General features: G+C 38.6%; 1 protein-coding gene across 2 annotated transcripts in view; it reads right to left on the minus strand.

The window, feature by feature from the left end:
* Positions 1-23,761, minus strand: part of LOC146582763 (neural-cadherin-like) — a 342,729-nt gene that overhangs the window by 168,841 nt on the left and 150,127 nt on the right. For both annotated transcript variants that reach the window (XM_085287908.1, XM_085287866.1), the window contains 8 exons: positions 22,940-23,108; positions 22,146-22,316; positions 21,476-21,648; positions 19,907-20,074; positions 16,648-16,897; positions 11,601-11,728; positions 11,199-11,385; positions 6,690-6,833 (listed from right to left, as the gene is read on the minus strand). In XM_085287908.1, the coding sequence (XP_085144034.1) occupies positions 6,690-6,833; positions 11,199-11,385; positions 11,601-11,728; positions 16,648-16,897; positions 19,907-20,074; positions 21,476-21,648; positions 22,146-22,316; positions 22,940-23,108 (1,390 nt within the window). The remainder of the gene's footprint in view (positions 1-6,689; positions 6,834-11,198; positions 11,386-11,600; positions 11,729-16,647; positions 16,898-19,906; positions 20,075-21,475; positions 21,649-22,145; positions 22,317-22,939; positions 23,109-23,761) is intronic.

Consider the following 23,761-nt stretch of genomic DNA (forward strand, 5'->3'; position numbering starts at 1 on the left):
ACTTAAAAACATCTCAAAATTCAGGAAACCAGGGAGTATTCCACATGTAACACAGGAGGGCCTTAACTAGAGTTTTAACCAAAGGGATGTCTATGCAGGCAGCATTTTGCCCATCGCACATCACTTTGTAGCTGATAGCTTGTTGTTAGCAGATGTGTCAGGCTCGGGTTGCCTTGGTAACCCTCTAATGTAATGACCATCTTGTCATATGTCTATCAGCCATACTCTTCTCTGTCACTGTTTGCTTTTAAGTTAAGAAAAGTGTACAAGGGGTTATTTCACCAGTCGCCACTAAGTGTTTTGGACTTTCTTTGGTTATTTACCACGTCGCTGATAATCTTATGTGAATATAAGATACAAAAGAAATTCGTTTATATCTTTATTTGCGGTGAAATATCTCAGTCCTCTTTGTGGATGTTCCATTTTTTACTTGTGTTTTCAGGGGTTTCACTGATTTATGGAGAGTTGTTTTGCTGTTCCTTAGAGGCATTTTTTCTTCTCTCTGATGCTCTTTTACTTTCTTCATAAGGGAATTCTCCAAATTGCCCCAATGGTGTTCTATTGGATTCAAATCAGGTAAAATGGCCTGACACTCGTCTTTGTGTTTTTTTGTGTGCTCCAAGTATTTCTCACTTTGTGGGAGCGTAAATCATTTTACTAGGTTAAATTATGAATAAGTTTCTTCCTAATAGGGGACAAAAACAAATCCATCTCATTTAAATGATTAAATCAAGGTTAATATGTGTTTTAAGGTTTAGGCTTGGATCAGGGAATAAGCAGTTAAGGTTAAGATAAGTCCAGAAAACATCCTCTGGAGTCACAGATTTGTGCGTCTGTCTCTCCTCGATTTGTGTTTTGTTGTCTGCATATTACAGTTTAAGTGAAATACAGCACCTAGGGAGATGGGAGTTTTAAAATTGGCACAGCTGGGAAAAACATTAATTTTCTCTCCATTTGTTTGTTTGTTTTAACCGCTGTATCACTCCCTCTGCTGTGTTTTTTCCCCCTTTAGGTCTCAGCGGTTTTCCAAATACTTAAGAGATTCAGACAAACTAAAAAAACAGAGAATGCGAGTGAACCGAAAGGATGCAATTACGTATATCCCCTAATGTCTCATTTAAAATGAAAACAGACAGACGGTACAAAACGACCTGGATTAGAGCATTCTCCTCTCCTCTTCCTTGACTTTCATCTCATTAATAAGCTGTGAATCCCATCTCGTCTTCAGAGGGTTCTCCTTTCCCTTTCATATTAACATTAGGGTGGTAGATGCAACAGCGATTGAGATGCAGACCTTGGCTTTATCCGTAATTGCATTTAGGGGAACGTTTGTTGATCAGCTTCTAATAGATTTTATTAAAAATGCTTTGCATTGATTAAATGAGGTAGAGAAAGAATTTTGGAAATAAGAACAAAAAGATTTTAGACTTGGAGCGCCGACGTATTCAGAATTCAACAAAAATAATATGTCGCTGTTAAAAACATTATTTCATTTTCATACAATTTTCCACAGCAGATTAAAAGTGCAGTACATATGTTTGTTAAAATCATTTTAGTTGCATATATAATACTACAAGTTATGTTAAGCAGTCCTGTTTAAACTTAACCATTTATGGTATAAATAACCCTACAATTGAAAGCAAAGTGTTCACGGTCACTTAAACATTAAATTACTCAAAATGTTATCATCTTATTATAATTCATTCACTTAATTTGTTAATTAAGGAAGTAAAAACAAAGAAGATCATGTAGAAATGTAGCTTTTCATTGTGTTGTACATAAGACTCCTATTTTATTTTTATCTTTTTGTTTTAGTGTACACTGAGGGCCATGGGAGCATTGCAATTTCAAATTCCTGTGTATGACTGTACATATGGTCTTTGACAATACAGCTGACTTTGACTTTTGACCTATTGGCAGTTCAAATGAATGCCTTTTTACAGTTTTTCACTGTCTAATACCATAGACTACCATAACTACTTCTATTTTTATTTTTATTGTTATGTAATCTTATGCTAGACAAATACAATAATCAAAACATAAAGTCAAATTTAAAGTATTTTCCATTTTGGGATTTGTTTTGAGATTTTTTAAATTGATATTTGATCTAACAAACCTTTCAAGTCATTGTAATGTAGACAAAATAGTATCAAAGTAAATATTCAATTACGCTGTATTGAACATTCAGCGACACGAGTCACCAGGTAAACAGCACTCAGCTTTCATGGAGAGAGAAAAACATCACCTTTGATGAAACTAGTGTTGGGGGTAAGTAACTGCTGGGGAGGTTCTCCTTAAACTACACCTTTTGATTCTCTTTGCTTTTGCACTGCAAACAGAAACTCTGCAGCTGGTAATGAAACGCCACCTTTTGTCATTCACCTTTATTTCTCTCTAATCCTGTTTCCTCCTCCTCTTCATTTCCCCAAGAATGGTAAGTGCTCTTGTTAACATGGCCAGTGTTTCAGTCAAGTTTAACACTATTTAATGGAAGTTGCTGCTGCTGCAGTCAAGTATTTGACCAGCCATCGTACACTGTATTACTTCCTCTTAGTCTGGGAAAGTACCTAAAAACTGCAATTACTAAAAGAGGCCTTAAAAACAGTTTAGGGACTATGATGTTTCAAGTTCTTGCAGTGGAGTTGGAAAAGGGGGTACTACTGCCAGTGGGCTTGTGTCACTAAGAACTTTTGTAGCTATTATTTCTTTTTGATTTGCTATTTAGTGAAATTAAACATTCTTAAAGATGTCAGACAATCAAAGGAGTCATTAACTAGAGTGTGCGCTAGAGGTTCAAAATTGCCATTTGAAACTATGCAAACATTTTACATCTTCAAACTGCACTTGTCTCTAGTGGTTTCAGCAATTATTTTACATGGACTGTTAATGACTGTGGCTAACTACTATATATTAGCTGTGTGATATGAACAGGCATCGTTCTGTCCTCATTACTGGCAGCAGTGTAGAAATCACTTCAACAATCTCCTTCTTTTCCTCCTTCATTAACTTAACATTCTGCACTCCTCGCAAGGAAAGAAGAAAAATCAAGCATGCACACACATTACAGCTCCCTGTGGTGGTAACTTTATTCTGAACTCCAGCAGTCTGTTGCTCTGTGTGTGTGTGTGTGTGTGTGTGTGTGTGTGTGTGTGCATATTAAGGCAAGCACTGATGAGCAGAAATTTAAAATTACTTCTCTAAGGCTTATTTTTACCGTTTTGGAAAAGAAAAAATTATTTAATGATAAATAAATCTAAATAGTGAATAGCTTTGGTTTTTAAAAAGGATTGTGAGCGACTTGCTTACAGGTTTAATTCACTGGACGTTTTATCGGCAAAAACACTACCACTGGTACCACTGAGTGAAACTGAAGTGGTCTGAATCATGACGGAAGCCCAAAGGGTCAGCCCCCCTTTTTAATGCAGCCCTGACAGTTAATTTTCCTCTCTTGTCTGTAACACAGGCACTGCTTCCGATTCCTGGGCGATCCCTAACTGGCACGTAATATGTTCCAGATGTGCACAATTTTTAAAAAAAAAGCCTAGAAGTGAAAAGTGGAGCCTGTCAGTGTAGGCAGAAACATTTTATCAATTCAATTTGAATTACAGGTGCAATTATAAACGACAGTTAAGGCAGAAGACTGGCTACAACATCTGGATTGCGGTGAAAAAAAAAATCACTGCACGCAAGTTCAGTTGCAGCAGTTGTGTTTCCTGTTTGAGTCAACAGTGGCAGATTGCTGGAAGCTTGCTGACAAATGAGCAGTGATCAGACTAACACAAATAAAACTGCAGGAAATGTGAGTCAATGTGTGGGTGTGGCTTGTAAGTGTAAAGCTCTTTGTTGAATAACACTAGAAATAAATCTGTGCAAATTCCAGGCCAAATGAAACCAGACGCAGGTAAGTTTATATACTATATTCATAAACACCTCTTTCTACATTATTTTTTGAAGGTTTCCTTTCTAATTTTTGGAATCTTCTTTGTCATTCAATAGATCTTAAAAAGGAAGAAAGTTAAATTTATTATATAGCTGCTACAAGCTATAAAGAGCTTCTAGCATCTGTGTTTCTATTTCTTTTTCTCAGACGGATGATATTTTTCTGCCTTTCAAAAAGTTCAAAACAACTATTTTTTGTTTAAAAGTAACATGAACAGGGGCATATTTGTAAATCCGGTTTTAAAGTTTTATTACAGAAAACAGATATCAAAACTGAATACACTGAGTTATAAAATAGGGCTTTATGCAAGTTACATGAGACGTATTTTTAAAAGTACTATGCTCTTCTTGGTTTAACCGGTCACACTGTAGCAAGTCAGCCAGCTTGCTTTTATTGTCTTGTTGGTTATGTTATATCCATGTTTCTAATGTATTTACTAAGTTTTGTCACTTATTAATACATTAGTAAAAACTGAATTAAATAACGTGTAAAGAACTGAAACCCTACATATGGACACAAAAGAAAAGTCAATGTTAATCTCATCATATGGAAATAAATCAATACAATTGGCCTGTGGTGGCTGAAAATCCATGTTGGTTGCAAAAACTGCATTTATTACTCTAATGAGGACCTATTATACACAGCTCTCTCTGTTCTTCAGGACATAATAAAAATAATCTACTTCTTTGCAGGTCTGAAAATTAGGTAAATACAACTTCAGAGGAACAGCACAACCCTATCATATTGGGGCAGCTGTAGTTTGGGAAGCAGAGCAAGTTATCTACTAAAGGGAAGGTTGTTGGATTCGATCGTTGCCCGTTCCGGTCTGCATGCCAAAGTACACATAATGCACAGTACCATGTTTGCAGTCACAGCATATCAGCATAAACATCTCACACCAACAAGAACATCAAGAACAGCGGTCGAGGGGTGATGATTTGGGTTTGTGTTGCAGCCAGAGACCTGGGCACCTTGCAGTCATTGAGTTGAGCATGAACTCATCTGTATACCAAAGTCTTCTAGAGTCAAATGTTAGGCCACCTGGCCGACAGCTGAAGCTTGGCCCGAGTTGGCTCATGCCATGGGCCAATAATCCCAAAAACCAGCAAATCCTAACTGGATGGCTGAAAAAGTAATGAATCAAGGTGCTGCAAAGGCCCAGTCCAGACATCAACCCGACTGAAATGCTGTGGTGACACAGAAGATGATTACTTCTAAGTTATTGCTACTAAAAGTGTTTCGAACAAGCTGTTATATCAAGAGATGTACTCAGTTTTTCACACACTACTTCTGCATTTGGGCTTAGTTTTTATTAATTCAATTCAGTTTTATTTATATAGCACCAAAGTGCATCAAAGCACTTTATACTGTATGGTACGGACCCTACAATAATACAGAGAAAATCCAAATAATTGGACAACACATGGAGCAAACACATGGAGAGAGACAGACCAGGGAAGACTAGATCATTTCTATTTCCCCCCCGATATGAAACCTGAAGTGAAAGCAGGTGTACTACTACTTTTTACCATGACTACAGTTTACTTCAGAACTAAGGAGTTGTGATATGTAAACCTATTCTAGTCCAAGAATCCAGGAATAAAAATATGGAGCTAGAAATGAACATAATTAGGTCCCCTTTGACCTTATGATGATGAACATGTATCAGTTTTCAACTTTTCATGTTCAAAAGTCAAATGAAACAGTGTTAAATAAATATAGAGGGAATCTTTCCGGTATTACATACAAGCTCTTTTTATTAATTTTTTAAACTCCAGTTCAGTTTCTTTATCTCAAAGGCATTAATTCACTCTGCTTTGATAGCCAAAAAAGAGCTACTGTTTCCCACACGCCTCTCTCTGCCCAAGTAAGTCCAAACGTGACTCGTAGACTCTCTTTCAGCTCGGTTTCAGTCACCCACCACTGTAAATAGCTTTGGCTGCTTATGGTGAGCATTTAATATTTTATTTTATTTACAATCTGTAGATTTTGTTCCTTGCTGTCGCTACCACTTCAGGAAACATGCATTAAATATTAGCTGTTAGAGATGTGTGTTCTTCCTGAGTGCAATTATGGTCTTGTCTTTTCTGTCATGAGCTGACATTTGCCTCTGGCCATGACAGCTGAGTTTCTTGGCGTGTTCCCCCACAAAGATAAATTTTTTCATTTTGGGACTTTGGAAAGCTCTTATATCCTAACATGGCTCCATAATTAGTGGTTTTAATTAGGGAAGTTCAGTGAAAGGATGAACCAGTCTTTAAGATGTCTGGAATTAAAAGTACCTGGTACATCAACTCAGGACCACCTTCTCAAATGAAAACAGTGTTTATTTTAGAATAAAACCCATTTGCCACTGATGACTTTTAAAAAATGACAACATTAATAGCAGGAATTTAAAGGCTGTAGTAAGAATAAGAATTCTTGACTACAGTAAAGATGTTTTTTTTTGAAACCATTGAAAGGTTTTATTAAAAGAGTTCAGTTTTCTGTTTCAACCTCTCGTATTGCAGTTTTTTTTTATTACATGTTTTACACTGCAAACCTTTCCTCAAAGTAATAGGGGGTTAGACAAAAGCAGTGAAGGGTGAAAGTTTTTCTTTGGTGAAGGGAAAGCAAAACACTTCAGCAATGAGCTGGAGAAAATGTGCTCAATATTGAACATACAGTGCCATCGCCATCATCACTCCTACATATCCCAAAATTCCGAAATGCACAAGTACATACAGAATCCTTTATCCGTGCCACCCACCTTCGTCCCCGTCGTTGGCGCTGACTGTGAGAATGGCAAAGCCCACATCAGCGTCCTCATCCACATCGACCTCATAGGAGGCCTGTGCAAACTCCGGCTTGTTATCGTTGACGTCGCTAATAAAAATGCGTACGTATGCTGTGTCTGGAAAAAAAAGTAAGACAGAGACACTATTATTAAGATGAGGCTGTTCTTATTCCATCACCTTTTTAAAAGGAAACTATCATTTGCAGTGATGCAGATAAAAAGGTAGACTTTTCTTCATGCATTCACAATATATATAATTGTTCTCTTTCCGGTGCTTTTATATCTGCCATCTGTCTCCACATTTTCACTCTGTGTTACTGGTAAATTCAGCTGGTTCTGCTTCTTTACAGCATGCAACCACAGGCTGAAGCAGAGTATGAAGCACCCTGGGGGGATCAGTGTAACGCTCAGCAGTTGAGCAACCCAACACACCATATTTCCTTTGATATCTGTATCAAAACGAGCATAATTTGCAATACAGCTTTAAGATGAGATAAAATATTTAAACCAGGGTGGAAGAGTTGGTATACAGTTCGCGGCACAAGTAGCAAGCTAATGCAGCCCTTGGAGCTATAACAAAGCAAGTCACAGATGCCAGAGCTTTTCAAGTGTCGGAGTCTGTCGGAGAGAAAAAGGTAAGAAGAGGCGAAACATGAATACAGGAAGTGGAAAAGCAGATGTAGCAGTCATCCCCTTATCCTCCCTCTCATCTGTTAATGATGCCCACTCATCCATGTTTTCACACTTTCGTGCCATGCATGTGTTAAAACTATGAACCCAAATCCACCCCAACATGAGTTGCGAGTAGCAGCTTTGTGTCTCTGAAAACAGTGTTAATCAGAATTATCCTTTCTGACTAATTGACTGTCTGTTGTCTCTAGTTTGCAACATCTCTTGGTGTTGCAAAGCAATTTATGTGTGCTGGGATGATGTTGCTACCCGATATGCTGACCTTGCTTACCTGAAATGCTAAAAGTCTTCACTGGTATAAAAGTGATAAAACTCTTTTACAAAACATAACATTACATAGCATCCCACTTGTTAGCCAATGACAGCTGGACAGACTCCAGACCAGCAGAGACCCTGAATGGAACAAGTGGAAGAAGACGGATGGATGGATGGATGATGTACTACTACACCAAAGCCACAATTTAGAGGGGGAAGCAATATAAGCTCCTTTTTCTATCTTATATAAAGCTTATTCCGAACATCCACCAATATAATCATTCAAAGCTGCTTTTTGCTCTAAGCCATAGATTGTACTTGTGACTATGGCTGAATTTCTCTGAGGACCAGAGGAAGCACTGTAATTCCTTGTAATTCCAGTTGAGATGAGTTACACTGAGTCCACATTAAGGCTTGTTAATGCTCTTGTCTTTTCAGCAGTCATACATTGACTTTTTTGACTACTGAATGTATAAAAATGCATATTCTACTTGAGCACTCAAAGAACTTTATACAACTTGCCTCTTTCACCCATTCATTTAAGCTCTTTTTTTTTTTTTTTACCTATGCTCTACCTAAGTGCTTTCTATCCAATACGCACACTCTGATGGCTGCATCAGACAGCAAACTGGAGTTCAGTGTCTCACCCAAGAATACTTTGGCATGCAGACTGGAACAGCCAGGGACTGAACTACCAAAGGACAGGATAAGCAATGTATGGGCCTGAAACTCAAAGCTACCTGTTCCCTAAAACATAGCCTGCTTTTAATCTAATTGAGATCTAAAATTATGAAATGAACATCATGCTGTCTTCAGTTGCACTTAAAACTCATAATAAAGGCAATAAAATCATCAGTAAAATGTTTACTGAGGTCAGAGATCAAGTTAGCTAAAGGCACGTCCACACTTTTCTAGATCCTGACTATAAGACCTTTTTCCTTCCCAAAATATGATTGTACAAGAGCCTACACTATTTATTTATTTATTTATTCGGGACCAAATACTTTTCTCAAGTCTATATTTTCTGTGAGAATGAACCTTTATCCGTTAAATAATGTCCAATATGATCACTAATGTGACACTTTTCATTTAAACCAGGTGTGTCCAACTCCAGGCCTCAAGGGCCGGTGTCCTGCAGGTTTTAGATATCACCCTGGGTCAACACACCTGAAGCAAATGATTAGTTTCAGGCCTCTGGAGAACTTCAAGACATGTTGAGAAGGTAATTTAGCCATTTATAATTTTGTGTTGGATTAAGGACACATCTAAAACCTGCAGGACACCGGCCCTCAAGGCCTGGAGTGGGACACCCCTGGTTTAAACCATCTTTGCTACTGAGAAATGTATCTTTCATTTTGCATATGTCTATCCAAATAAAAATCTGCCTTGCTGGCAGTTACAAGTAAAGCGTTACTGTAATCCAAAGCGTGGATGTACTTACATTAATTTAAGTTTTAGACCATAAAAAGTGACCAAAACATTAGCATCCGCTGTACAGCCTGCATGGGAAGAAAACTTCTTTCTACAGTGAAAATTTAAACTTCAAATCCGAGCAAGTACAGAGCACGCTGCCACGGGAATGTGAAATTCACAGAGAAACCCCCGGATCCCCCCACTGACAGACCGCTGCTGCACTCGGCAAAGCTCCACCTGCCCCACTCCTGCTAAACAAGTGAAAATAAATTTAAGAGCAACAGGACTTAGTGCCGCTGAGTCTTTGATATTATTTATTTTTTGCTGTGTTTTACTTGCATCTATTTGAAAGAGTGTAAACACGAAACATTATTTTATTTTATATGCTGAAATATGCAGAAAATAGGATTAAAAGTTACAGAATTTCTTCAAGTCAAAGACTGTTGCATATGATGCAATTTTTGCTTAATGCAATGTGAAAAAAATAAAAGATTAAAACTCATAAAACAATTTCTAAAAAGAGGCTTTCCATTTGATTCAATTTTATATGATGAAAAAATAGAATTGAGCTGAAAGGTCTGTTGCTTTATTACGCATTCAGGTTGTGTATAATGATTTTAAAAAGTAACTAAGTAACTAATTGCTTTTGAAAATAAGTAATCAGTAAAGTAACAGGATTACTTTTTTAGAGAAAAAGTAAGTAGACTAACACTCATGGCGCCTCCAGAATTTTGATGGAGAGAAGTGCTTCCACTGTCAGTCGCATGTTTTTTTTCCCAGAAGAAAATCATGTGGAACCAGAGCTCCTCCCACTTTACATCTCTGTTACATTCACTTGTGGGTGTTTGCATCAGTGATAAGTATCTGTTAATTTGCCTGTCATCCATCCTCCTTCATGCCACCTCATTTATTATTAATATGACAGAAACAAATAAATAACTCTGGCAGCTTTCCTGCCGCCTCTCCTCTTCTTAATATTTAACTTCTGTTTACGTTGCCACAAATGTCAGTGAGTCAGACCGAGAGAGAGGGTCTGTTAATAATCTATGATCATATTTATTAAAAATACATCCTGGTGTGTTTTTGCTGTTTTTCAACACCTCTCTCCATCCACCCATCTGTCTCAACATCTGTTTGTTTCTTCGCGTCTATATTCAGCCAGCGCATGTATGCATTTCATCTGGCAGCAAATGAGAGAGAAATAGAGAGATGGAGGGAGACGGGGTGCAAGAGAGAAAGATGGAAAGAGAAAGGTGGCCTTTGGTCCTTTCGAAGAGAGAGATGAGCAGATGTGGGAAAGCGACAGAAAGGAAAACAGAGATTACTGCTGCCTTCAATGAAGATTTGGAGCTTCAGACTGAAGAGTACGGAGCAGCTATCTGCAGCCGTCTCCTCCTCTGTGCTCGCTCTATTTTGCAGTCACTATATGAGGAGCCACCATCGCTACACAAACGCAAAGTAGATTACGACTCATATCCATTACATCGATAGGTTTGCATTTCTACAATCTGTGCTCACGCAGGTTATATAAAAGTCATTAGCATAAATAGGTTCTGACTAAACACTTTTCCTGGTGTAATGTTGTTTCACCTGCTCTTCATTCAGTGCAACAAACATTTCTTAGCAGTATTACAGTCAATGCTAACAGTACAGGTGGGACTAAACAGACCCCGAATGATGTGATATTGTCACTTCAGTACAATATTATTGTGATTCTTAACATTTTGCAATATGTTGAGTATTGCAATACCATAGATTGCGATTGATCACCTCTTTTCAACTGCAAATTATGTCCTCAAAGATAAACTTTGTTAATATCCATTTTATCCAATAAAAAAAAATGCACATTTTCTTTCTCCAAAATGAAATTGTCACACATACTAACAATTTAACTAAAACCTGCAAAATATTACATTCAAATGATTTTCTCCGTTGTGCATATCATAACTAGACTAGTGGACAGCTGAAGGAATTAAACCTAGGTCCTACCTGGCAGCTTTATATAATTGTTGTTATTAAGAGTCAGGCTCAGTACTGAAGAAACTTAGCAAAAACACAACAGGAATCACAACTTAGTTATAGATCCAGTTACAAGATGTTCTGTGTAGTGTTGGTCTTATTTACCAGAGTTGGGCTGCCCATGCTTGCCGGGCCGCGCTGACTCCCATCCATCTACAGACTGAACCTCCAACAGGTACGAGCTTTTGGTCTCACGGTCAAATACGGCCTGAGTGTAGATGAACCCCAGCTCTGGGTCGATACGGAAATACTGATGGTCCCCACTGCGATCCTCCAGCAGGGAGTAAGAGATCTGGGAGGTGGGGGCAGACACAATTATACAGAAGGCCAGATGCTAAAACTGAGTTAATTAGTGCAAATTTGCACAGCAAGGAAGAAGACCTCTTGAATAATGAAAAGCAGAATGAAAATAATACAGAGCAGAAATTCAAAAACATTCATTTCAACCAAGGATGCATCATTACTCTTTACAATGATTTGTGTGTAAACGTGTGGATTTGTTCTCACCTTGCCATTGGGGCCCAAATCCAGGTCATTAGCTGAAACCTGGAAAACCAAAGCTCCCGACTCTGCTCCTTCAGTGACCGAGGCCTCATAGATGGATGAAGTAAAAAAAGGGACGTTGTCATTTACATCTGGAGAGGGAAGAAATACAGATAGTGCTCAGAGTTAAATAAAAATGCTTCTCCATTTGAGATCTACTGGATTTAACAGAAATGTCACAGATAAGCGATGGGCTTTCTGAAGGGGACAAGCTAGTCTTACTTTTCACACTGATTATCACTGCTGCTTCAGAGGAAGAAAGAAGGTGTAACCAGGGCTGCACATAAGTGTTCCACAGGTGCGCGTTCGCTGTCAAAATAAAAGACGCGCACCAGATAAGAAGTTGCAACACGCATTTGCGTACGTAAGATTTTCTGGAGGAGGACGGACATTTGCTCAGAACTCTTAAAGATGTCGAAGAAGCAAGCTCCGTAAGCAATTACTTTGGTGTTCCCCCACCGCCAAAGAAACGTCAGAAGGAGTTCAAACCGCAAAAGAAGCGCATATTCTCTGAATTTCCGGGAATATGCTCTTCTTTTGCGGTGGAGGAACACCAAAGTAATTGCTTACGGAGCTTGCTTCTTCGACATCTTTAAGAGTTCTGAGCAAATGTCCGTCCTCCTCCAGAAAATCTTATGTACGCAAATGCGCGTTGCAACGTCTTATCTGGTGCTCGTCTTTTATTTTGACAGCGAACGCGCACTTGCGGACCACTTATGTGCAGCCCTGGGTATAACAATATCTATATATAGCATAAAAGTCACAGAAGTTTAAAACAAAACAAAAAAATCTTGGTTCAAACAAGATGAACTGCTACAGCAGCACTCAGTGTAAGATAAACTATGTTTATTATGTACAGCAAGTCATGCAAAGCTACTTGAGTCTAAAAAAAGGAAATGTAGAGCTGGAAATGAGCACAACAGACCTCTGACATCCTCACCTGCTTACAATAACTTAAGCTCCTTTTTCTCCTTCAAAAACAACTAAAGAAACAACAGTAATTTTATTCTAATTATATTTATTCAACTGGTGATTCACTGGCAAAAATACTTTTCGTTTCATGTCTGTGAAGGTTCTCAGCCAAGGTGTGAAACTGGGTGTGGGTCCCAATCAGCCAGGGTTTCGGGTGAGCTCATTGTGAAACCTGGCCCCACCTCATCATGCGAATTCCTGAGGTCAGATGGTCCAGGATGTGAGTGGGCGTTAAGGCGTCTGGGGAGGGATCTCAAAACTGGATTATAGATGGCAGAGAGTTGGTGTCGTAAACCCCGCCTCTGTTCAAAGATGGTCGCTCACAGTGGACATAGATGGCTTCTTTTACTACTTTTCGTTTCCTACTTTCCACATGTTAGCGTTTGACTGCAGTTTGGCAGCAGTGTTTCTGGGCAGCACCAAATGCACAGAGCATATTCTTCCTCTCCTGGTTGCTTTACATTTATTTGTACAATTAAGATCTTTTAAACCTACACTTATATGCTTCTTTTTTTAATAAAACAAAAAACCCCAGATGTTCAGAAATACTCTATAAATTTTGATCACTTGTAAATGGAATTTGTGTTAGAACCACTTTAGCTCCAGCACAATAAAGCAGCCTTCGTGTCAGTGTCAGGTCACATGGAGCCACATGCAACAAACTTTCAAACAATCTGTTTGCAATTAGAACTTCATTTTATTTTGCTCTGTAATTAGCTTGATTTTTTTCCACAATTCGCATTGCTATTAACAGGCTGCTGCAAAGCACTGCTGCTGTAGACAAAAGTGAAGAGAAAAAGGTCACTTTGTTTTTAAACATCTGTAAAAAGAAATAAATAAAATAAAACACATTTTAATCATTGTGACAAATCTAAAATAAGTGCATCTGTGATAACTTCTATCAGAGTATTAGAAACCCCTGTGCAGTGCTGTTTGGTTTGTTACCTGAAGCATCTCACCAAAGTGGCTCTTTTCCACTTTATAATGCAAACATAATATAAAGTCATGAAAACTGAAAAAACCCAAAAACCAGTCAGATGAGGATTTGGTTTGACTGCCCTTTGGTGCCAAGTGTTTTCTTACAAAGGACCATCTGGAAAATGGAAAAGGGCAAGCAATATCTGACAGGTGACTAGATGAAGACTAACTTCAACCTACTGGATCAATGAAACACAAAACACAGAAAGCACTGAAAAGGAAAAACAAGCTGCAGTCTGAGGGGCTTTGAAAGTAAGCAAATTACGAGTCAAGTATGCCAATTTACCCAAACCATCTGTGGTTTCTCTGTAAGCTCACTGTAAGCTCACAGCTTAAAGACTGGCAAATCTCACATGATTATGATGCCATAAAATCTTCTAAAAAACAAAAATGAAACAACTGGTTTGCAAAGTAACTGCTTTCAACCAATTCTCATCATCATAAGGGATGAGTATCAGCACGGTGGGACATAAAGTGGCGAAATCATGCTAGTCTTTATATTTACTGTAACAGCAACCAATTATGTCTTTGCACAGTTTTCGATATCGCAACTATTTTTCCCCAGTTTGGGACAAAATGAGGATCAAAGCGTGCATTAGAGCGCTCAATACTGGACAAAAAAACTGGGCTTTTTTTTCACATCACTTACCTTGAACCATAACAAAAAGAAAGACAGAAAGTTATAAGCCAAAAGTTGAAACGCAGGCAGTACCAAGAACCAGTGAGGAGGACGAGAGCTTACGTTTTCCTCAACAGCGGAAGCCAGATTTTAACACAGCTGATTTAAGACCAAAAGCATTACAGAAATGACTTGAACAGAGCCACGCATTAAATCTAATGCTGCTTCATATACCTTTTTTCTTTCTCCTTTCTTCTCAGCAAATGTCTTAATCTATGAATTAAAAATGGGGCCTTAAATCCATTAGACCTCCCTCACTTCCTCAGACTGACTGCCTCTGGAGAAGTCAAAGAGCTTTCTTATTAAGACAGATAAGGGGAAGGAGGGGTGAGGAAAGTCGGGAAAAAGAAAGAGAGGGTCTGTGAGAATTAATTATTTCTTACTGGATTAAGACCAGTTCGAAATGGAGTATGTGTATGTGTGCATATGTGTGTGTGTGTGTTCATGCATGCATGTTACAAGGGAATTCATAGCTCGTGTCTGGTCAGCAGGGCATTACTATTAACTGCAACAGACCAAACTAATAATGGTAGAATAAAAATGATAGAGAAGAGTGACCTTTCATTGGAAAATGTGAGCTTTGAGTGACAGGGTGAGATCTGCAGTGGCAGCGAGGCACTGGGGTTAAGCATATATATGTATATATCTATGCTCACTCCCAAAAGCTGTCAAATTCTTCAAAATAATTTGGATTTGTGTAGTTTTAAACAACTCTACTGGAAAATTGGAGCTCAGTTGGCAGACTTCGGCTGCCCTGCCATCTCTATTCAGTCTTTATTTTCTTCTGTGGCCTCAATTTAGAAAGGACCAGTACAACAACAGATCAATGCTGAATAACAAGACAACAATAATAATCTGAACTGAACTTTTCTACTGTACTGAGTCAAAGCATACCACAGAAGGTGAGAATGCTCAAAAGAAAACATGTTTTATCAGCAACATGCATGTAGAGCTGCAACTAACTGTTCACTATCAAATACACAACCTGTTTCTGCCTCAGTTTAGTTTGTGCGACTGGTATTGTAACACATTAACTAAACATCAGAGTCATACAGCGACACCGCATTCTTCACTTTTTTAGTGTTAAAAGAGGCTGCTGGGTTTAACAGAAACATTTTGGCTCTGGTAAATTATAAAAAAGGTCACTTTGACAGCAAGTAAAACAATAAAAAAAACTCTTATTTAACCAACAAATGACCAAACCATCACCTTCATGTTGTTCTGTGCTGACTCTATAGCCACAGAGTGTGGGCAAAGTAGTCATGAACTCATTATTAAGTGCAGTACTAGGTGTGTGCTGCACATATTGTTTTATGTGCCACCGCTGGCTTTCTGCAAGCTGTTTATGTGTGTTTGCTACTCTCTCCCCTCCCTCTGCTGCATTTTTTCATAACACATTTGTTCCTATGGTCATATTTATTATTTATACATATTATTTCTGGCTGCTGTTACAACCAAATCTCCCCTTGTGGGACAATTAAAGTATTATTCTATTCTATTCTATTTTTCTTTTTTTTACTGTCAGATAACAATTGACAATGAAATGTTGACGTTAACGAGGTCGCTGCCCTGCACCGCTCAAATTTGGATTTTTGGAAGTTCAATGCTGACTGACAAAATCTACATTGACATAATTTTAAAAACAAAGACTGTGCTGAGAATCTATCTGTATTTACAAGTTATCATTGCACACTGTACTGTGAGGAGTATAGTATACCATTACCTAACTGTGTGATATTTAAATGGCATCATGCACGATCTTAAATTCAACTTAAGTTATTTTATTGCAAACAAATGACTGTGTAACTAATAACTGATGACATTACTAGTAATGTTATCAATTGTGTTGATGGTAAGTTAGAAAAGAAGATACTTTTGGAGTTATTTGGACTTATTTCCCAAAGATGCATAATGACGCTTATTATCAAGTATTTTCTTGATTTTATTTTTCTGTATCTTGAAAACTCGAGAAATTAATTCTGTTTGGAGCTTATTTTACGCAGCCTGACCAAAAAAAATGACTCGACTGGCATTTTTTTGTTTTGTCACAGAACAGAAATTCATTCCTTTGCTGAACTTCCTCTCGCTAAATTCTTACCTGCTTCTGATTTAATGCATCTGTGTGACATTGTCCTTGTACCTTTAATCATACCATGTTTTAACAACATTGTTTTGCTTATGTTTACTGTTCACTTAACGGGCATTTATTAAAGGCATCTATTGATAAAACAGTAAGTTTTAATAAATAAAATGTGACACATGGAAGGCTAAATTATTCCACAGGGCGACTGTTGTGACAATTTCCATGAGATATCAAATGAAACATGTTACATTTGGAGATTCTAAATTACAAAAAGAAAGCATGAATAAAAGAGGGCTTACCAGTGACATTGACATAGACTGTCGTGAAGGCAGCCAGTGGTACAGCAGCAACATTCTGAGCTCGAACCCTCAGCATGAAGTTCTTGGTGGTCTCATAGTCCAGGGGCTCTGCCACCAGGATAGATGCCGAACCATCCTCTCGGTTGGGGGTCAAGTAAAAGCGCACTGGCATGTTGGTCTCTGGGACCATGCCATCCTCCAAATTATAAGTTACTCTGGGATCTCCAAGAGGTGAAGTGGCTTTGATGGTCTTTTTGGAACAAAGATAAGAAAAGAGGGAAACAATAAAGGCAAAATATCAAAACAATGGGATACCTCACTTTTTTGTCTGCATGACACCACCACAGAGGGGCTGTCACATAAATATTAAAATCTCCACAGAAGGAATTTTAGTGTAGCCTTCATCCATGTCTGGGAAGAAGTCTTTGAAATGGTCAAAGTCCACTAGTGGTTCCTCAGAAAACTCAATAAACTGCACAATAAATGATTTAATGAACTTCTTTTTTTCTCCTTGTTCCCATTAGATAAAGTGTCACTATAAATGAGTTACTCTGACTCCCTGGAAGTTGTCTTACCAAATAAACGACTGAATTCACATTTAATACCCACAACAAGGTTTGGGTCTATTTGCCTCCACGTGTCGTTCTCATTTTCTCATATTTGGAAGTCACCCATAACGATTCTACCTGAGAGATGACCAACAGCACAGAAATCCAGAAAACCAACAGCAATTTGCATTTGGCAAATTTTTTACATGTTTCCAATTATGAACTCTGAGAGCTGGAAAAATGCTAAATTCCAGCAGTGACCCTCAGGACAGGAAGGGAAGTGTAAAGAGCTACTGCTGAGCTCCAATTGAAGGGTGCATTACAAATAGGGGGAAAACGATCTGCCCAAATGGGAAAAAAGCCTTTTACAGCCCATAATAATGAACACTAAAATAATAGAAAGTCTCAAACTGTTACACTAGACAACAACCCGCTGAAATGTTGTGGGATGAAAGGGAAACACTCTGCTCTTCATTCTGCTTTCTCCATAAACTAATTAAGGAGAAACTATTCAAAGCTGATGCCACATACACCCCAATTAAAATCAAAAATGCCATTTCAGGCACGATGCAGCTTGCCTATGGGTGACCTAGCTGTATCCATTCAACCTGCAGAGCATGGCAGCTACAATAATGAGACACCCTGCGAGGCATGCGGAACTAGCAAACATGTCTGACTACTATATGCCCCGATTTAGGACATAAAAACTCTAAATGTCCATGGCAGAGATTTAACAACCCACCGAGAGTCATTTTATCTTTGCTCAACGGTCAAATCAACACTGATCTGCCATCTCAATTTATACTCCATACCGCAGGGACCGCGCTCTGTGTGCTTCCCTTTATCAGCATCTGGAACAAACACAATTAAACACACACAGTGCCGTATAAAGTATTCTCCCATGTCTTTTTATTTCAACCCTTTGAGTTTGAATATTCATCATAAACTTTAATGGATTAAACTGCTTCCAAGAGACTCTTAGAAAATACTGTTAATGGCATGAAAAGCCATGTCCATAAATAACAAAGTGCTGTTGACAGGATACATCTGAACCACACAAGCAATGAATCAACAGATTTAAGGGTCTTTTGAATGTCTGCATTTTTCTGTAGCTGCGGTTCCTAAACCTGTAGCTGCACTGGCATCCCACACACTTCCTACACAGTTACACTCTTTTGTTGTTGCTCGCCATTAAGACCGACTGAATGCCTTAAAAACACATCAAAGCTGTAAAAAGATTGTGAGGGAAGACCGACACAAAACGGGCCTCTGCTCTTCTCTTCAGACACGTTTAGGAAGGGATAACATCAGGATTAACATGCAACAAACATCTTTGGTCAGCAATAATCCACAAACTTTGCATAATATGTTTTTAAGCTCGATGCCACGATGCCAAACAATGGTTTTTTTTAATGTTGTTTCATAGTCTGTACAATCTTTAATCTTTATTTTTACTAAAACTGGGCCTTTTTTTCTCCAGTTTCTCCAGTTTATACTTGTGCATAAAAACAGTATTTCCACATAACTCCTTTATTATTGAAGACCAAAGTAAAAAGCCCGCTGAGAAAATCCCCACTAAAACTTTTTGAAAAAAAAAATTTTTTACCATGAAAAATGGATTAGAGTGTAGCAGGGCTTTGTGTACAGAAAGAATCTGAAAACACAAGCATTATACATGTGATAATTGCCCCCGAAAAACGAGCAGGAACAGCCCGACTGCCAATTAGACACTAGATGAGTTTAAAACAAAAAAAGACAAAAAACAAAAACGTTTAATTTTAAAATCAAAGTAAGTACTCCTTCAAACAAAGAAAAATAAAATTATTAACATATAAATATGGATTCATGGCATGTCAAGTGCATCTTTTACATACATGTACATATCCCACATAACATGTACTTGACATAAACACAACACAATTCATATATATAAAAACATACTGTGTAAGTACTGATCTAATCTATTTGTGTGCTCTGGAGGAAGCCTGACTCCTCCGTTCTGCATGTGCAAGTCTCCTTGGGCATCCATCAGAATGAGCGTGTGTGTGTCTGTGTGTGTTTAGAGGAACAGAATAAAGCTCAGTAGGAATACATGTGTGATAAAGCGAGTAGTAGAAAGTGCTTTTATTATTCAGTAAGAGTAGAAAACTATAAAACTATATAAAAGCCAGTCCATTACTTTTTAGTGATTAGATTACACAGTATCAACTAATTTATTTTGCATATTGTATGTCTGGTTATAGCTTCATTCATTAAATCTCTCTCAAGTTTAATGCTGCAACTGTTTATTCTGGTGCATTCGTTCACCACAAATAAAGACAACCATCTCTTTAACATTTTTTTTCATTCAAGTTGTCTTTTGTAGGAAATGCATGACACAGCTACACACATTCATATCTTAAGAAATATGGGGCATTTTATAGTGGTAATGAGGGAGGGGCAAAGACTACATTCCCCATTCAGCTTTATCCACACTGGTTGAAAAGCAGAGCACACTTCTTCAAGCTTAAGGCCGATTTATCTGTTGTGCTGTACCAGAGACTAGAAAGAGAGATCATGTTTCTCCAATATTAGCTTGTCTTCACCTCTTCATCTTTACCTTACATATAGAGAGCCCCAAAGCAACTGGTGAGAATTGCTAATGTATAAATAAATTTGCACTGAACTGAATTCAAACCCATATGTTTCTGTGCAACCCCGGAGCAACATACCACGATGGGTGTGTCCCGGACGGTGTTTTCTGGTATGACTACGTTGTAGTTGTCTTTTTCCCACTGTGGAGGCTGGTTCTTCACATTGGTGATGGTAACAGCCAGCTCCACTGAACTGCTCCTGTTTCCTCCATCTGTAGCCACAATGTCTCTGGTAATGTAGGTCCTCTGTGGAAAGAAGTCCACACAGGCAAAAAGACGAGAAGGGGGAGAGAAAGTCACAAGATGTTGTATTCAGTGTGACCGAGGGGTGCGTAATCGTGGCTTCCTTACAGACGGAAGAACAATGTGAAACTAGATCAAACTGATTTCGGCAACCAATCCATTTTCCACACTTCAGTGCAGGATGAAATCGACGGTAAGCTGCATTCGGGTAAACATACTTAAAGATAAGTGTATTGATTGAAGGGCATGGCTCATTGTCGAGCAACGGAGGGGAATGGAGTTTTGCAACCCTTACAAGAGCAATTAGCTTTATCCACTGCAATCAGAGGAAATGATCTGTTCTGGCAAGTAAAGAGAAAAAAACGTAACAATACTCTGTAACCCCAGTGTGAATGAGCTGTCATTATTTGGGGAAGTTTTGTCCAGAGCCTCGTGGTTTATGAACCAAGTTGTGGATGTTATGGGCAAGTTGTAATTTCATAATTCTGAGTGAAATAAAAGCTTTTCCAATAGCAATATTTATTGCAGTTACAAAAAAAGCACTTTTTATTTCAATCTTTGCTCTCAGCAATTAAGACACTGAGGCTGTCATGCTGGCAAATGATGAAGAAGTAAGCATGTAGGCATTGCCTGGATCTGTTCATTTGTACTCATTAGTAGGAAAAGAAGTTTATATTTTCAAACAGGGCCATGTTCTGGCGAACAATCCAGTGAAACCAAAAATACTGGCTTGGTTCCAGAGGTCAGTATAAGATGCAAGGTGCAGAGGTTACAAACATTCATTCGTCTTGGCACTGGAAGATGGTTCACCGCTGATTTTGGGGCTTTTATCACTACAGCACTCATCTGAGGTGCAGACTTGTTTTGCACAGGCTACGTGGCAATTTCCTCTATTGCTTGTTTATGTTCCCACCAAGATTGTTTTTCTTGTTGGCAGTGAAGCAGGCAGAAGCAGTGAAGTGAGAGAAATAACAGAAATTCTCCTGCAGGCAAAGAAAAAGGCCTTAGTGAAGACATTATCACATTCGCGGGCTGCGGTCTGCTGCTGGCCACAGGACTTCTGCCCCCTCACGGTCAACAAATAAAGGGCTGGAATGCAAATGTACTTGGATACTGGGAGAAGTAGCTTAGTTTAGTTAAAATCTGAAGTTCCCTGCTGCCTTTTTTATAGTTCTCCAGTAGAATTATTAAAGGAAGTCTCACAATTTCAGAGTTTTTCTATCATTTAGAATAGCTTGAGCTTGAAGCTCCAAGGAATCCTGCAAGATAAGTAGCTGCATAGGTTATTCATGTGTTTGTTATGCATCTGGAATCTCATTATGGACTTCCATAGGAACGGAAAACTGTACGAGTTAAGCCTTTTAAAAAAGAGCAAATGGTATCCAGAACATAGCTAAAGTGTACCTGCGAGATGGGTTGGTTAACGTACACCCAGCCTGTCAGTGGGTTGACCCTTAGGTACTCTGGCTGCTCATTAGACATGGAGTATGTGATGGCTGCATTGGTCCCAAAGTCATCGTCGTGAGCCGCCACCCGTAAGAAACTAGTTCCAATCATAGTATCCTCACGGAGGAAGTCTGTAGGAGAAGAATAAGAATAAGAGTGCTTTGCAATTCAGTGGCTCAAGAGACCTTAATTTGTAGTCTTTGATATTGCATCCATCAGCACAGAGGCAAGAGAGAAACTCGAACTTGAAACAATAAAAAAACAAAAAAACAATAAAAACTGTAGACAAACTTTAGTAAACAAAACTAATTAAGAAAGGAATTCAGCAATTTGACAACAAATATGAAGCTTAAACAACCAACAACAGAAAGCAGAAAACAAAGACAAAAGAAATTCCCCAGTGACATGAAAAACTGAATACATGAGCAATTAGTAAAGAGCTCCAATTCTGTAATACTAAAAATTCTGCCATCATAGGAATACTAACACCAACACTGTTAGCTCATTAGCGTCAGTTTTTCTTGTCAAAATAGGGAGAATGTTTTTTTTTTTTTTTTAATCTTGTTTTTAATCTATATGCATGTGCTTTCATTCTGCGATGCAGCAGGTCGAGCTAATATCTACTGACACTCGTATCTGAGGTTCTCAAACTTGGGACTGTTGTCATTCTGGTCCAGAATGAGAATGTTCAGCTGACAAATGCCAATCAGCGGGTCAGCCGCCTGGTCAGTGGCAGTCACTGTCACCGCGTACTCCCTTTGCCGTTCGCGGTCAAATTTCCTGGCCGTCACAATTACTCCTAGAAAGACAGAGATAACAAGGTCGATCAGATAGCTGAATCATAGCAAACACTGCTTGGTCTCATGTCCCCCAGAGTACTTGTAATTTAACGCTAAAATGATTGCCTCTGCCTGCTTCGAAGCTAAACTTTAAACACAGTAGGGAAGATGAGAGGCACATTATGAAAGAAAATGAGACTTTTTCAAGAGTAGTTATTGTCAAGTCCAAAGAGAATTGTCTTTATTATTTATTTTAGAAATAATTTTTAGCAATGTAATTTACAATATCTCATGCTCTACTGTTGCTACTGAATAAAAAGCTCCATAATATATAAACATATTAATGCATGATAACTTTTAGCTCAACTACAGGTAAAGCTGCATAACAATTCAGTCCAATCTGCAGATACTATTTTTTATATATAATGAATCAAGCTGAAACGTGCCTGAAATAAGCTTAATAATCAAAAACCCAAAGTGGCTCATGTCCAGCACTTTTCCCATTTATTCCCTGCACAATATCGACCACAGACTGACAGACTGAAAGGAACATGTTGTAAAATATTATCCACGTGGGATAAAAGCCTATGTGTTGTTCTGTATGTGTATGTGTGTGCACACGAGTGCTTGTATGTTTCCGTACCGGTTTCTGGGTGTATACTAAATGCAGGCACAGTAGAGTCTTTGTGCATGAAGCCATATGTGACCCTGCCATTGGAGCCTTCGTCAGCATCCACAGCATGAACCTGCAGAACAAACGTCCCCGCTGGCTGGTTCTCCAGGACGGATGTGCTCTCACGGTACTGCTGACACTGAGAATGAGTGAGGCAGGGAGGACAGGTGGGAGGAAGAGAAGACCACAGGAGTGAAAGTGTGAAGAAACTTAGATCAATACGCCATTCCATCCAAACAGTCAGCAAAGGTGTGTGGGAAGTTAAATGTTGAAAGGACAGATTTAAAATTACTACAGTAGTCTTTTACTGGGGGACAAAAAGTGTAATGTTGAAAATAACCACAGGAAAGAAAGTGGGAAGCCTGTGCCCAGCAAGTTTTCTTTTTCTTTAAAAAATATCAGCTTTTGCTTAACCTGTTTAAAGCGGAAGTGGTTGATACCGGGGTGGTGGAACAAATCTCAGATGCCATTAGGCAAACGCTCTCAAAAGCAGTTTAGCAATGTGTTGGTTGTTGCTTTTGTGTTTTGAAAAAGGTGATTTTTTTGGTGTACAGTGTGCATGTTTACTGCTAAGAGCCTTCAGCAGCATTCAAGGAAACAGAAAACACAAAAAACGTCCATATACGGAGAACCCAGCACTCCCAACATGTGTGGGTCACGCCCTGGAAGCCTCGTAGTGACCAACGCCAGGAGTGCCCTAGATATCCTATGGTCTATCAAAACACTGACCCTACAATGTGAATTAAAAAACAACAACAACAAATGTGTTTTAAATGCTCTGTAGGCCTGACA

The sequence above is a fragment of the Mchenga conophoros genome, linkage group LG1 (genome assembly GCF_057382185.1).
Source record: "Mchenga conophoros isolate Kocher_MC1m ecotype Shallow Benthic linkage group LG1, M_conophoros_male_GT1.1, whole genome shotgun sequence".
NCBI classification, from domain to species: Eukaryota; Metazoa; Chordata; class Actinopteri; order Cichliformes; family Cichlidae; genus Mchenga; species Mchenga conophoros.